The sequence below is a fragment of the Scardinius erythrophthalmus genome (assembly GCF_964197995.2).
Source record: "Scardinius erythrophthalmus genome assembly, chromosome: 9".
Lineage (NCBI taxonomy): Eukaryota > Metazoa > Chordata > Actinopteri > Cypriniformes > Leuciscidae > Scardinius > Scardinius erythrophthalmus.
Window position 1 is genome coordinate 1,962,558 of NC_138229.1, and position 16,634 is coordinate 1,979,191.

A 16,634-nucleotide genomic window follows, 5' to 3' on the forward strand; every position below is an offset into this window, starting at 1 on the left:
AGTGTGAATGAACTAAAGGGGGAAGTTTTAATGCATTAATATGTTGTAATGTTAGTTAATTATCAGTTATACAGCTCAACTACCGTAATTAATGGCAACATTAAATCAAACTTGACTAGCTTTCATCATTTAATTCTGAGAGTCCTGCCTTTTCTCGTCAAGTGTCCAGTTTCGCTCAGATTTGCGCCACATTATTGAAGTTAAATGGGTTGCTAATTTTCCCAGATTTTCTTAGATGTTTCATACAGCCAGCACAAAAAAACATAAACAACAGCACAAAAAAAATTTAGGCCTAGCCATTAGTAATCCAAGTGTAATAATTGAGTTTTTTGTGTGTTTTTTCCAGGGAAATCTGAAAGAGGCTACCCTGTTACACAGGTAATGAACACACTAAATCTGCTGTTATTAAGTTGTCGACCAATTTTGGGTTTCATCCTCATAGAGCTCTTATTTATTTGTAGCCGCAGCTCTTGCCAGGGGATATCAACATCCCAGGGTCCGACGGGCTTTCCTCGCCGGGCATGAAAGTCTCTTCTCAGTTCTACAGTCCTCACCGCCGGAGGCCGGCCGACTCCAACATTGGTGAGATGAGATACAAATAACGCTGGGTATTTTTTAATCAACATCATAAAAAAATAAAAAATAAAATAAAGTGAAAAAATCTATTTTTTCACCCATCGGTGCATTTCAACCTCATGGCTTTGGGTTTGATAGATATGCTGGCTTGTGATTGGTTGGTTGTTAGCAATATTTGCATAATGACCACTATAAACAGATTTCATTGTCTCTCGCGTAGCCTGACCTTTTCAAAGCTAGAAAAACTAACATGAACCTTTTCAAGTAACCATAAAGTAAAAAAAATCTGTTTAAGTTTTCATAGGCAGTTTTTGACCAATTCAATATGACTAAAATAATGCTATTTTAATAATAATGATTTTATTTTGATTACTATTATTAAATATAGCCTTTATTTTAAACAAAATAAGAAAAATACAAATATCTATTTTCCTGTAAAATTACGATCTTACATCTTTACAATTACATCTTAATTTCTTCGTGTTCAAACGGCAACCCTTTGAGCTTTTATTCTGACATGTTGCCGATAAATATATATATTAGGGATGCACTGATATGAAATTTTTGATTGACCGAGAACGGATAATTCTTTATATTTGATAGCCGATAACCGATATATTCGATATTTATATAGTCCAATAAATCTAAATCCAAAAAAAAAAAAAAAAAAGTCTCACCATGTGTTAAGCACACAATTATGATGTTCTCATGATAATGTTATGTAGCCGATATGACAGACTTGCGCTGCACATGTTGCACTGAACTGTGTTTTACTTTTCAAAGTGATTTCAATCATATTTCAAATAATTCAAAACCATCGTGTTGAACAGTGCGCATCTGAAGTGTCTCAGCTGAAGGAAATAATACATTATGTAATAGATTTTTTTTTATCGGGCCGATAACATTAAAAATAAACATATATCGGCCGATACCGATATAGTGGCCGATTATCATGCATCCTTAATATAAATGCACTGCTTGTTTCAGAATGAAGCGCGGCACTGTGTGATTTACATGCATGCAGTTCATTTATTTAATAAAATCGCAATATTATTTTGTTATCTTGCAGCCATACAAGTGTCATATTTTGTGATATGGGTTTGTGGGCACAAGCACTGACGACACCGAGTCAGTCATGAAAATGTGTGGTTTTTGAAAATCATGAGGTGTCGTCTTTTGCATCAGCTCGTCAATCATGATCACCTGAATCAGTCTTTGGCATGCATTTGTGATCTGCTAATGTTTTCATTTCAGATCCACTGCCCAAAAAGATCCGGAAGGTTCCTCACGGATTGCCGACGTCTATTTCTTCGGTGAGTGTCGACGTGGCCTCATTAGTGTCTGAGCCCAGATTATCATGCCACGTGCCATCAATCTGACCCAAAACACACATGCACACACACACACATACACATGCACTTTCTGTAGTGCTCATATCACACACACTACATGCACACAGTGAGCCGCCTATAGTTTCTCCACGGGAGTGTGCAGATGTTCTCTTTCCCTTTATGGTTGTGTTTGTTGTGCATGCAGTCGTGCATTCATGCTTGCATGTGCATGCAGTCACAACACCCCTCCCTCACACCCTGCCTTTGCAAATCTCTTGCATGGACAAAGTGCTCATCCACTAATTCCTCCGAGGGCTTGGAGAGTTGACGTGGGCAGCGGTGCAAAACTGTTCGGTTTTCCTGGTTTCCTGTACAGAGCAAAATGTAAGGCGATAAATGCAATTTACCGTATTTTCCAAAAGCTTAGTCATGGTTTTTTTCAGGCGCGTAACGATTCCCTCATGATACAGATCACGATACTGAACTCACGATACGATATTATTGCGATACTCCAAGACATATGATAAAACAAAAAATTTACAGTTGTTTAAAATGCTAAATTTGATGTTACATTGTGTGTGTAAATGAATGGACTCGGACTTGGTGCTGAAACCCAATGCCGGACAATAGAGACACCAGAATAACAATATTCATGATTCTGAAGATGAAAATACTGAATTATTTTAGATGAATATGCAATCTTTCACTGACTAGATATATTTAAAATAATGTCGGCCACTTTTTACTGGTAACATCAGACATCTGGCATTATCAGGACACACACATATTCCCCCATTGCATTATTATACATTATATTCAACATTATATAGTAGTTTGATGTAGTACTGACACTAAAACTCTGTAAACTTGAATTTCTTCAGTCATTTTCATTTTGGATGAACTTTCCAGGATACATAGTTGCATTTTTGTATAACAATATATTGTTTCACTCCTAGTTATCGTCTGAAACATGCTGTGACTTTGTTCAGTTCACATTTATTTGTATAACGCTTTTCACAACACAAGACAAGCCAAATGAGAGACGTACGTGAGCTTAAGTTTAACTATATAGTGCATTTCCCCATTTTTTTAACATCTTTTTGTTACTTCTGAATGTAATTATTATTTTTTTCTGTCAGTATTGCAATTTTGACCCAGTGCGACTTATAGTCAGGTATTTATAGAAGATGTACGCACAATAGCTGATATTAAATGAATATTTGACACAATATTTACTCACAAAGTATTAAAAAACAGCAAATATGCACTGAATTTCAGACTTCATTTAAAGCAAAGTTGTCTTTCACACACCCTCATATGATCGTATGATTTTCTTTCTGTGGAAATCAAGCTTCTTAGCCGCTCTATTTACTTTACTAAAATCATCCCAGTGATCAGGAGCCGTCACTACATTTGCATTTTCAGTGAATGATAGTTTGGGTCTGTTGAGCCAAGAGCAACTTGGAAGCTCTGCAGAATTTCTCGTTTCATGTTTCCACGGAAGGAAAAAGTCATAGTTGTTTAGAAAGATGACAAAAGGATGACTTAATTTTCAATTTCATTTCCCTTTAATCGGTCATTTGGTCACGGCTGATAATCTCAAATAGGCAAATTTGGTAACACTTTTTTTTTTTTACAGTGTCCTTGTTACATGTACTTACCATAGTAATACTAGTAAATATTGCATAATTACATGCAACTAACCCTCAACCAAACCCTAATCCTACTCTAAACCTATAGTAACTACATGTTGTTAATTAATATTACTCAGTACTTAAATATATAATTACACTGTAACAATGACAACTTAAAATAAAGTGTAACCCCAAATTTTACTATTGTACGCTTGTTCCAGATTAAAGTAAGTGGCATATCAGTAGGATTCCACAGAATAAAAAATAAAAAAAGTATGCATGTTTATATCTCACAATTCTGAGAAAAAAAGTCATGTGACGTCAGAAACACCAGCGATTTCAGACTTCAGTTTCGATTTCAGTTTTTCAGACTGTCTTTGGTTCACTGCAGTTTTACGGAGAAAATACTCAGCAATGGTGTCGACTTATGAATTTACACATGGTTTGTCTTAAAGCAGATTAAAAACACCATATAGACAACAATAAAACTTGATTTCCACCACAGGGGGACTTTAACAAACCTCTCTGAGATTGATACCACTTATCTAAAAGATATGAGAAATAAAACATTAAACACTTTCTTGGAAAAACTAAAATTCGAATGTTTATTGTACTTTATTGTCACTTGCATATTAATTTACAGCACAGTGTATATCTCACGGTTATTATAGTTACTTAAACTTAACAGTTTTGTATTCTAATCACAAATAAGTGCAAGGTCAGAGCAACCAACATTTCTGCACTAAAACATTATTTAATGCAGTATTTCTGTAAAGTGAGCGAATTATGTCTTATTTTATAATTTTATTTTATAATTAAATGATTGTTGTCCTTGATTGGCCCTGTAAAACCTCTTAATTTTAACATTTGAAACATGCATCTTCTGTAAAGCTGCTTTGAAACGGTCTGTACTTGATGCACTAAAGTAAGAAAGACAAACAAAAAACAATCACTGATAAAAAATGACAAACATCAGCATTACTAAAATAACTAACATTTTAAAAGAAAATTGAAAACTGATTCACATTATTTATAAAACTAGAGCAGCATCTCAAAGAGATTGCACTGGTATATTTTCCTGTAAGCTCATCAGTTTTGTCCGCGTATGCCCCGGTTACTGCTCTACTGTTCTTAACACTGCTCTTATTGTCTCCACGGCCCTCAAATAGTCCCTCTATTTTTATTCTCCCTGTCCTCATCTATTTCTCTTTCCTTTCATTTTTCCCTCCTCGTTCTCTCCATGCGTCTCCAGCTGTCTGCGGTGTTGGCCGGCCTCCAGGAATGGGCAGATGGCTCTGTAATTGGGAATGCATCTCTTTCTCTCTCTTTCTCTCTCTCTTTCTTTCTTTCTTTCTTTCTTTCTCTCTCGTGTGCATGCATCATCTTCGGCATTTCTTCTTCTATTTTGTGCCGTTTATTTATTTTCTTTGGATTTTTACTGTCACTGACATCCGATCACTGGAGCGTTGCTTGTGTTTGACCCCTTTGTTGTTTAATTGGCTCGTAATTCGGTCACATGTTCATGATATTAGCACCCTTTGATGTCTAGACAGGCGTGCTTTGTCATTTGTATAGTATCGGTGAAAAACAAAATGTATACAGCGTTTTTTACATGATGCCTTTGTTAACGCCAACTAGGGACTACTAGTTATATCGGTTTAATCAAACGCTTTTCACATCAGACACTTGAATAATATTATTATTATTATTATTTAAAGTGTTGAACATGGAGCGCAACAAAATGCTAGTTTAATCTCTCATTGTGACTCATCAATGAAATCAGTTTATTTTTTTCCAGATTTATTTTTTTCCAGATTTCCAGACTCACATTTTAATGGTTAAAGTAAATTTTTGTGATCAAAAAGCATATCTAATTAATTGAAATCATGAAACTTGTACAATTTAACAACAATTTATACAAAATTTTAAATAAATGACATGTTTAGGACCCTATGAAACACTTTTTTTTTTTTATAAAATTCTGTTTTTTTTTTTTTTTTTTTAGTTTTCTGGATTCCATTTTAATGGTTTAATAACGTTTTAATAATCAATGATTTAAGAATCAATTCTATAAAATATTTGTTTTGTTGTGTATTTAAATTTTTCTGGCAATCAACTGAAGGGATAAAACATTAAGTTAATTTAGCTTTTTATGTTAAAGTAAATTTTTGTGAACGAAAAGCATATCTAATAAATTGAAATCATGAAACATACAATTTAACAACAATTTATTACACTTTTTAAATAAATTACATGTTTAGGACCCTATGAAATACTTTTTTTTTTTTTTCTCAATTCCATTATTTTATTTTTTTACAAAATTCTGTGTTTTTTGTTTTAAGTTTTCTGGATTATATTTTAATGGTTTAATAACATTTTAATAATCATTGATTAAAGAATCAATTCTATAAAATGTTTTTTTTGTGTTGTGTATTTAAAATTTTCTGGCAATCAAATGAAGTGATAAAACATTAAGTTAATTTAGCTTTTAATCATGTGAAATTAAATAAACTTCACAGACACTAGTCTATAGTGCGATTTTAATTTAAGTGTACTGACCTGTTTTTGATTTATTCATGCAAGATTGGTCAAATTTATTAAAGTTATACAATAAATTCCTTTTTTATGCCTGGATTCAGGAATCAAGGCATAAAATAGGGCCCTACTCATCCTTAATCGTGCCTGAAACTAGCACTTGCCAAGTGGCAAATGTAAATATATAAACATTTATAACTTGGAGAAGAAAAAAATAATATATGTGTATATGTAATAAATGTATAAATATATAGTAGTGTCATATTTACGGTAACTCTTGTCCATTGACATGTTGTTGTAGTTGGTTTGGTCATTTTGTACTTTCCCTGGAGTCAGGATTCGTTCTCTGATCTCCGATGAATGTTTCCTAATTTATTGCACATGCACACATACTGTGGCCTAAAGCAGAACCACATCTTCTGGACGATTCCACATCGCATCCGCGTGACCTAAATCCCAGCTTTCCCTTCTTCTGCTTGGCAGGCCTATCCAGGCTCCACCGGCGACGACTACAACCAGGATGGCGCCGGATACCCCGGATCGAAAGCGGGAAACCTTTATCCAGGCTTTTTTAACATGCAAGGTATGCGAACACACAGGAGATCGAGCCACACTTTAGTTTAGAGTCCAATTCTCACTATTAACTAGATGTTTATTAGCGTGCAAATTACTTGGATATTGGCTGTTCATTAGTACTTGTAAAGCACATATTAATGCCTTATTCTGCATGAACATATTTAACTCTAATCAAACCCAATACCTAAACTTAACAAAAAGCATACTAACTGTTAATAAGCAGTAATTAGGAGTTTGAGGCAAAAGTCTTGGATAATAGTAGGGCTGCAACAACTAATCGATAAAATCGATAATAATCGATTATGAAAATCGTTGTCAACGAATGTCATTGTCGATTAGTTGGTCTGCTCACGTCACGGGGAGCGTTGCTGATGACGTCACTTTCATGACAACGCAGTCACGTGAAATGGCAGAGAGTAATCGGAGAGAAACATCAGCACGGCAAGCAAAAACTGTATATTCTCATTATATGAAGATGTGAAAATGGTATAGTCTAGTTGAATTCAATGCTACTGTGTAAACAGCTTTGTTTACTAACTTCGGGACAGTCACACTAGATCTATTTTGTATCGAGCATCAGGTTGCGCAATCAGTTCGCTCGCAACATAAGTGATGGATTAAAATAGCGCTACCGCAGAAATAGGTTAAATTAAATGGTGTTTACAAAGTGAAGCACTAAATATAAAGGCAGTTAAATAACACCAGCAGTAAAATATTGTTTTTAAGTCACTGTAGTCAGTGGTTTTCAGCGAATGCTTGTGCAGTAATACATCATTTTTCCTGTACTTTTAACCAAGCCTGTTGTCAGCTGCGTACCTCCATTCCGCTCTCTTTTTATAGCATTTGTCTACTATGTAAGGGATAATCCCGCTTATTACATGGCTACCCACCAAATAAATCAATTATACTGTTTTACTGTTTAAAAATTGGACAAACTTTTGTGTTTGGGGTTTAAAATGTAAAAATTAAAGATTATATTAGTAAAACTCAATGTGTGGCTTTTGCACTTTTTAAAGTACACTTTTACACATAAATACCCTGATTTAGGGTTTTATTTAGTTATAAACAAAAATCAAATTGAAAAAAAAAAAAACCTATCCGATTAATCGATTAATCGAAAAAATAATTGTCCGATTAATCGATTATCAAAACAATCGTTAGTTGCAGCCCTAGATAATAGTGAGAACTGGACCTTAAACTAAAGGCGAGCGAAGACAGTGTTTTTTGCTGATTTTTTTTTTTTTTTTTTTTGCGATCTTAATATTCTTTTATTTATTTAATTAATTATTTTTTGTAATTTTCCCAACAAAACTCAGATCATCCAATTGATTGTTGAATTTTTTTTACTTTTTTTTTTGTTGCTCTTTTTTTTAATAATAAGTTTTTATATTTATATTATATTTAGTTTATTTTTAAACTTATTTATCGCTTGATTGCTACATGCATTTTTAAATAAACATCATATTTATTATCTTATCTAAATGTAATGGAAAACAATACACCTGGTTAATAATTCACATTTAATTCAATAAATGTATTTAAATAAAAAAAATTACAGTAGGCTTTTCCAGTTGTTCATATTTGGCTCAGATTGTGTGTTTCAATTCATTTTAGACTATTTAAATGCATAAATATTAAGGTAGATGTAAAATCTAAGGCAGTGATTATTGAAAAAATAATCTTTTGCTGTCAAATATTTGACGCCAAGCCCATTTTTCATATGTTCTAATATTTCTGATCTATTCTAGTTTTATATCTCACAGTATAATGTACACTCAGCACTTCACATCCATATATTTGATGATTATATAAGGGCAAAATTTTACAGTTAATCTTCATTTGTATTCCACGTTTCTCCATGAATACCGCACGCTGATGAAAGGGTCTTGTTTTCTCAGATGGACTCCCGGAGCACTGGGGTCAGTCCGGTTATCCTCCGGTCATGAGTAACTCGCCGCACATCGGTCAGCCGGCCCCGTTCTCCTCCATAAACCCACAGGTGAGCCGCGAAGTTTTACATCTGACTATTTCTAATGTGCTTGACCTGAATAATGACTCTTATCTTCTGTAGTTCGTTGAGTTTGCTTCATATCTAATAGGGTTGGGTATTGACACAGGCAATTATGTTTTTGAATTTCGTAAGAAAATTAAATCTGAGACTTTGTTTCATATCAATAGTAACAAAGCACAAATATTATTGCGATTTATTGGATGGGATGCACTCAACAATGTTCCAGTCATTTATCAACTGAAAACAGGATGACTAATCGATTCTTGGGATTTAAGAATCAATATCGTTTCGTAAAAATGATACTCGATTAAAATCGGAAAATCTGTATTTTTTTACCCAGCCCTAATATCTAATGGACTTTGCATTATTCACACATCAAATTTGAGCTGAATCTGCATTACTGATCAAATTGAAGAACTTTGCAACATTGATACTGTTATTTTCTTGTTTATTAATGTGAAGCTGCTTTGACACAATTTGTAGTTTATAAAGCACTATATTAATGAGTGACTTGACTATTCATTAGGAAAAAGGACAATAAAACATGATCACGATCTGAAACTCATATGGTTAAAAAAAGGGAACATTTGTTCATCAAATTGTTTTGGGAACTACGTAAAAATATATATTGACAAAATTGTCGTTCATATAAAATATTGCGTTAAATAGGAGCATTCTGGAACCATAAAGTGTAGTTTATTTATTAAATGTATCAATGTACTGTATACACATTAAATGCAAGTTTCTATATCTATGATAAAGTTTCTGAGACTTAGAGATGATGTCATCAGGACCTATTTCCATGTTTTTTTCCCTCTCTGATGAGTCAGAGACCACATGGAAAAAAATGCAGTTAATTACCGCATGTGGAAAAGCAATCGAATGTTTCTGATGTCTGAATGGCTTTTTGGCAGCACCAGATCCGGATGATAAATAGATACAATTTGCCATGTGCTCATGAATAATTTCGTGTCTGTTAGTTAGTTAGTTAGTTAGTTAGTTAGTTAGTTAGTTAGCCTTTATTTAACCAGGCAAGTCACTTAAGAACAAGTTCTTATTTTCAACAACAGCCTGGCAGGAGAGTTAAAATCTCCTAATTCAATTTTAGAAACTGTTTCTATTTTTCTGCGACGTCGCGCTGGAACAACAAACACAAAGTGTGGCAATGATAATCTCAGTGACTGTTTATGTGCTTTATTTAATGTTAAAAGCGTGTCATGTGACTCTGAATATCATTTAGTGCTCCAGCTTTGAGGCTGTAAAAGCAGCATTGGATAATTCACCTCAGATCTTGAAATTAAACAGGTGGAAACAAGAACGTTCAAACTGAACAAACAAGTGTATTCTTTGACAAAGATTGTTTTAGTAACTCAGTAGCCTATGTATTTTTAATAATGTTTAAATTGTGTAATATTTGTGAGTTTGATTATGTTGCTACTTATACATTTTCTTGCGAGTGCCGTCAAGATTACTCTCTGGTGCCTCGAGACTCCGCCCACACGCTGTTCTGATTGTCTGACTCCGCCCACACGCTGTTCTGATTGTCTGACTCCGCCCACACGTTGTTCTGATTTTCTGACTCCGCCCACACACTGTTCTGATTTTCTGACTCCGCCCACACGCTGTTCTGATTGGCTGTGGGTTTTGATTGATTTTGACATGTCTCGCAGTCGCGTCGCGTCTAGTGTGGACAGACAAATTATACGCTGGAATTTTATCGCGTCTGGTTAAGACACGGTGTTAGATAACGTGACACATTTGCCACATGCTAATGAATAATAATTTCGTGTGTGTGTGTTTGGTGTGCAGAAGCGCCAGCCTTTGCCCCTGTCGCCGCAGAACTACCCTCTCCACGGGAGCGAGGTCAATATTCCCTCCAGCTTTCACTCCACTTCTGCTGGATATGGCGTTCCCAACCACACGCCGCCCATAAACGGGAGCGACAGCATCATGGGTAAGACTCGAGCACAACCAGAGCTTTACTGCGGTGACCTGTAAACATGAGCTCCATTCTCTGTCAATGCAAAACAAATGGCATAATATGACTTGTTGTGTTTCTTTGCTTGGTTTTATTGTATTTATATGATATTTGTATTTGTGTAATTTAATTTTTTGCCATGAAATAGCCTTAGATGCTGACATGGCATTAAATAAAACTATCTATCTATCTATCTATCTATCTATCTATCTATCTATCTATCTATCTATCTATCTATCTATCTATCTATCTATCTATCTATCTATCTATCTATCTATCTATCTATCTATCTATCTATCTATCTATCTATCTATCTATCTCTCTATCTCTCTCTCTCTCTCTCTGGCAATACAGTAAACAGAGGTGGGAACGCAGGGAGCTCGGGCGCAGAGATCGGAAAAGCTCTTGCTTCGGTGAGTTTGGCATCATTTATAGTTTAATATGATAAGCTAGTAGGGGTGTAACAATATATTGTGTCACTATATATCACAATGCAAAAATGCATCAATATGTATTATGTATAGTTCACCCAAAACGAGTCTATTCATTTACACACACAATGTAACATCAAATTCAGCATTTTAATCAACAGTACATTTTTTGTTAACCTTTTATCATATGTCTTGCAATAATATCGTATCGTGAGTTCAGTATCGAATCGTGACATGAGGGAATCGTTACACACCTATAATCTAGTGGTTTATAAATATTTCTGGAATTGCATTATGTGATATTTGGGTGATGTTTTAAAAATAACTCTATAAAAATCACAGATATCTTACAGCTCAACCCTTTAATTAATATTGTCTCTTGTCGTTTTTAGATATATCCCTCTGACAATAACGGCAACAGCTTCTCCTCGACCCCTTCCACCCCCGTGGGCTCTCCTTCAAACGTTGCTGGTGGGTTTCCTGAAGCTTTTTCCCTGTGTAAATGGCTCTGTGGTGCCATCTGCTGTGCGACTCTGTCAGCACTGGGCTTTATTGACTCCTGTGTTTGTGTCTTTAGCCTCTGCATCTCAGTGGCCCAAAGGTTCTTCTCAGCCTGCTCCATCGCCTGGATTTGAGACAGGACTGCAGGCACCGGTATGTTCAACTGTGTCACCAATTATTAAAACCGTTGCATTGCTTTAAATGTATGACTTTGTAGCCATTGTGAGTACATGAATTAATTTTAAACTAGAGATTTTGCTGTGTTGCACAGGATATATGCATGTGTATGTGTATGCATGAGTGTGTATCAGTGTATGCATGCTTGTGTGTATCTGTGTATGCATGCTTGTGTATATCTGTGTATGCATGCTTGTGTATATCTGTGTATGCATGCTTGTGTATATCTGTGTATGCATGCTTGTGTATATCTGTGTATGCATGCATGCATGTTTATATCTGTGTATGCATGCCAGTGTGTATCTGTGTATGCACGCATGTGTATATCTGTGTATGCATGCATGTGTATATCTGTGTATGCATGCATGTGTATATCTGTGTATGCATGCATGTGTATATCTGTGTATGCATGCCAGTGTGTATCTGTGTATGCACGCATGTGTATATCTGTGTATGCATGCATGTGTATATCTGTGTATGCATGCATGTGTATATCTGTGTATGCATGCCAGTGTGTATCTGTGTATGCACGCATGTGTATACAGTATCTGTGTATGCATGCATGTGTATATCTGTATATGCATGCCAGTGTGTATCTGTGTATGCTAGTGTTGTCACGATACCAAAATTATTGTTTCGATACCGATACCAAGTCAAGTATTGCGATTTCGATACTTTTTCGATACTTTTCCTGAAAAGGGAGAAACACTCAAATATCATTGCGGGACAACATTCTAATCATATAACACACTAATAAATGAACATATGAACAGCAGATATATTAAACATTTGAACAAAATATGAAATATCAAAATATAAAAAATAAATTAGAGCAATGACATTCAAGGTAAAAAAAATATATATATAAATTTAGCAGCATTATCTCATTTATCATAAGAAACATAAGAGCTTTACCTTGATTCTGAACTTTGAATACAAATATGAAACGCGATTATATTAAACAATGTTTAATATTGGTAACATATGATAAGCCTCATTGGTGATATATTTGACATGTAGGGAGAGCGTTGTGGAAGGCCTATACCTCATTTTAAACATATCAGCAAAGACAACGTCGGCAGTGTTGACTGCAAAATAGGCTACAGAATAATTCGTTCTGTATTGAGAGTTGCAATATTTGAAAATCGATAATATTTTTTTAAATTACATTTATATTGTATTTGTCAACTTTTAAACATCAAAATGTCATTGATTAATATATTCGTGTCAAAATGACATAGAAAGATCTTTTCCTATTCTATTTTGCCTGGAAACGCTTCCAACACGCTTGCGTGTCACGTGAAAAATAGGTGTTGGTTCTATTTCTAGCATGGACGCGTCTTCCGCGGGGCTCGAGCTGCGCCCAGACGCGTGTGTCACGCAGGCAGATTACATGGGAGCCGAAATAAAAAAGGACACGACACGCAGCCAGTGTGTCGCCGGCCTTACAAATCTGGAACGCGGTCATTCTTAGAAGTATCGATACTAATAAATTAAGGAATCATGACGTTTTTAATTTCCAGTTTACTTTAGAAGTATCGGTGCACCGTGCAACAGAGCTAGACTGGCTAACGTCAGACCAAGTCTCATTTGAGTGAATTTGAATAAAATCGCGCTGCAAGCAAGGCAGTATGGGGAAACCCAGGCTACAACAGAGCAAGGTAGGCAACGTACTTCCATATGTCACTCCTCTCGTCATCTTTTTCTACGAGTCGTGGACCACTTGTGCTCGTATGCAGCCATCTCGCTGTAGTGTTTTGTCACATGGCACTGACAGCGGTAGGTTCTTTGCTGCGTGCGTCAGGAAAAAAACACAGACGTCCATAGGGAGGCGTTTTTTTTTTTTTTTTTTTTAAGTATCGATACTGATAAATGTAGGTATCGTGACGTTTTTAATTTCCGAGTATCGCGATACTTTTGAAGTATCGGTACATCGTGCAACACTAGTGTATGCACGCATGTGTATATCTGTGTATGCACGCATGTGTATATCTGTGTATGCACGCATGTGTATATCTGTGTATGCATGCATGTGTGTATCTGTGTATGCATGCCAGTGTGTATCTGTGTATGCACGCATGTGTATATCTGTGTATGCATGCATGTGTATATCTGTGTATGCATGCCAGTGTGTATCTGTGTATGCATGCCAGTGTGTATATCTGTGTATGCACGCATGTGTATATCTGTGTATGCATGCATGTGTATATCTGTGTATGCATGCCAGTGTGTATCTGTGTATGCATGCCAGTGTGTATATCTGTGTATGCACGCATGTGTATATCTGTGTATGCATGCATGTGTATATCTGTGAATGCATGCCAGTGTGTATCTGTGTATGCACGCATGTGTATACAGTATCTGTGTATGCATGCATGTGTATATCTGTGTATGCATGCCAGTGTGTATCTGTGTATGCACGCATGTGTATATCTGTGTATGCATGCCAGTGTGTATCTGTGTATGCACGCATGTGTATACAGTATCTGTGTATGCATGCATGTGTATATCAGTGTATGCATGCCAGTGTGTATCTGTGTATGCACGCATGTGTATATCTGTGTATGCACGCATGTGTATAACTGTGTATGCACGCATGTGTATATCTGTGTATGCATGCATGTGTATATCTGTGTATGCATGCACGCATGTGTATATCTGTGTATGCATGCATGTGTATATCTGTGTATGCATGCCAGTGTGTATCAGTGTATGCATGCTTGTGCGTATCAGTGTATGCATGTGTGTATCTGTGTATGCATGCATGCATGCATGTGTGTATCAGTGTATGCATGCTTGTGTATTTTTTGTATGCATGCTTGTATGTGTATATCTGTGCCTGTATATAAATAAATAACATTTTCATTGACAATCACAGTTGCATACTGTCTTGTGCATTTGATAAACTTTGCCTCTGTGGTGCTATGAGTAATTTGTCTTCTTTGCAGAGTAAGATGGATGACCGTCTGGGTGAAGCACTTCATGTGTTGAGGAACCATGCTGTCGGCTCAGACATGCACAGTTTACTGAGCGCAGCCGTCTCTGGACTCCCGGCTGGTGCCGCGGCCCTGGGCTCCCTCAGTCAGGCCTTCGGGCTCGTCAGCCGTCTGCCGGGCCTGGTGAGAGTTCACCTATTACCCTGGCTCTGTTTCAAACCTTAGCGAGATCTGTGCCATTTTATTTCCCCCCCAAATTCTGTTTCATTAAGATTCCATTTTAATGGTTAAAATACTTTTTACAAATCAAAAATCGTGTAATTAATTGAAATCATGAAACTTCTATAATTTAACAATTTATTCAACGTTGAACAGAAATAACATTATTAGGGCTCTATGTAATCCATTAACCCCCACAAATTTTTTTTCTTTCTTTTTGGATTCCGTTAAATTTTAAGATTCAGCAAAGACTGTTTGATTAATTGAATTCATAAAGCTTTAAGATTTTAATACTTTTCATTTTTTTTTTTTTTTTTTTTTTAACAATTAATAGTTTTTTTTTCTGTTTTATATGATTTAATATGAATTTATTATTAAAAACTGGTAAACAAAATAATGCATAACTTTAACAATTTAAGTAATCTTGTTTTTTGGCAAGCAAACCACTACACATCAGGACTACTGTTCAAATGAATGAAAAATGGTCTGATATTCCTTAAATAATGTTTTAATAAACTATTATTGTTATAATTACTTTGAGAAGTGCATTCTGCTGTACAATAGTTATATATTTTTTAAACCAAGTTTTATTTTGACAGGTTGTAGTGAAAAGTTTCTGTGTGCATCTGACGATAATCTTCTAAAATGAAATATTGAAATGCTGACTCTCAGATGAAGTTCATGTCCTGATATAGTGATATGGCAGATGCTCACTATTGAGTGTGTATGAACCCATCTCCTGCTCTTTTCTCTAGATGCAAAGTCTCAGTGATGACGCGGCAGGTTTACCTCTGCAAGGACACCATCAGGCTCCGCCCACTTCTCAGTCCGACGTCTTTACTAGTCAGTGCATCTCTTTGAATCAAAATGCTTAGTTTGTTACATTGGATTGATTTATATTCATAAATCATGTGCTTTGTGCATTTAATGGACAAGCATGCAGCAAGATTTTTTTGTAGCATTCATGCTTTTCAGATGCAACTCATAAAGCTTTCCTGTGGCTCAAAAATAGTGTTCGCAATGCAAAGTTCATGGGTTCGATCCCCAGCGAATGCATGAGCCGATAAAAAATTAAATGTAAACCTTGCATGTAACGCAAGTTGCTTTGGATAAAAGTGGCTGCCAAATGCATACATGTAAATTAGTGATGCATTGAAATTTCAGCAATGGTTTCACATTTACTCCAAAAAGCCATTCAATTACCATAGACCAGTTAGTCTACTAGAGAATATAACCCTAGAGAGGAGCATTTAAAAAATATATGCACTATATTACCTAATCATTATATTTTTACTTAACCTGTTGTGATGTCTTTGTTTATTTTATATGAAAACAGTGCTGTTATTTAACAATGAATTCTAGTAGAAACATAACTATATAATTGATTTAAATTGCAAGGCAGTTTTACAAGTGTGTATATAACTAAGTGTTTTTATTATTAAATTTGAGTAACTATTTGATTGTTAAATAAAGTTTATTTCCGTTTCGGAACTTTTATTTTGTTTTCATAAAAAAATTTTTTTTTTAAAATTGGTGCATCACTAATGTAAATGTAAAACAATGTGGCAAAAACACAAAGTTTACAAAAATATAGACTTGAAGTCTCGTCCTAATCTCAGTCAGCTCAAACAGAGCAACTCATGTTTTGAAAGCAACACAGTAACTCTTAATATTTGTCTTATTTATGGAAGTAAAATAATGACATGTTTTTGAAACCAAAAAAACGTGT

The 16,634-nt window shown here is 35.3% G+C and overlaps 1 protein-coding gene across 4 annotated transcripts in view; it reads left to right on the top strand.

Moving 5' to 3' along the window:
• Nucleotides 1-16,634, top strand: part of tcf3a (transcription factor 3a) — a 49,081-nt gene that overhangs the window by 19,147 nt on the left and 13,300 nt on the right. For all 4 annotated transcript variants that reach the window (XR_014030738.1, XM_081374022.1, XM_081374023.1 and 1 more), the window contains exons 6-16: nt 347-378; nt 462-582; nt 1,831-1,889; nt 6,560-6,659; nt 8,551-8,651; nt 10,473-10,617; nt 10,996-11,054; nt 11,465-11,543; nt 11,650-11,726; nt 14,699-14,869; nt 15,661-15,748. Coding sequence is in view for 3 of the 4 variants with exons in the window: in XM_081374022.1 (XP_081230148.1) it covers nt 347-378; nt 462-582; nt 1,831-1,889; nt 6,560-6,659; nt 8,551-8,651; nt 10,473-10,617; nt 10,996-11,054; nt 11,465-11,543; nt 11,650-11,726; nt 14,699-14,869; nt 15,661-15,748 (1,032 nt within the window). In the remaining variant the exon portion in view is untranslated. The remainder of the gene's footprint in view (nt 1-346; nt 379-461; nt 583-1,830; nt 1,890-6,559; nt 6,660-8,550; nt 8,652-10,472; nt 10,618-10,995; nt 11,055-11,464; nt 11,544-11,649; nt 11,727-14,698; nt 14,870-15,660; nt 15,749-16,634) is intronic.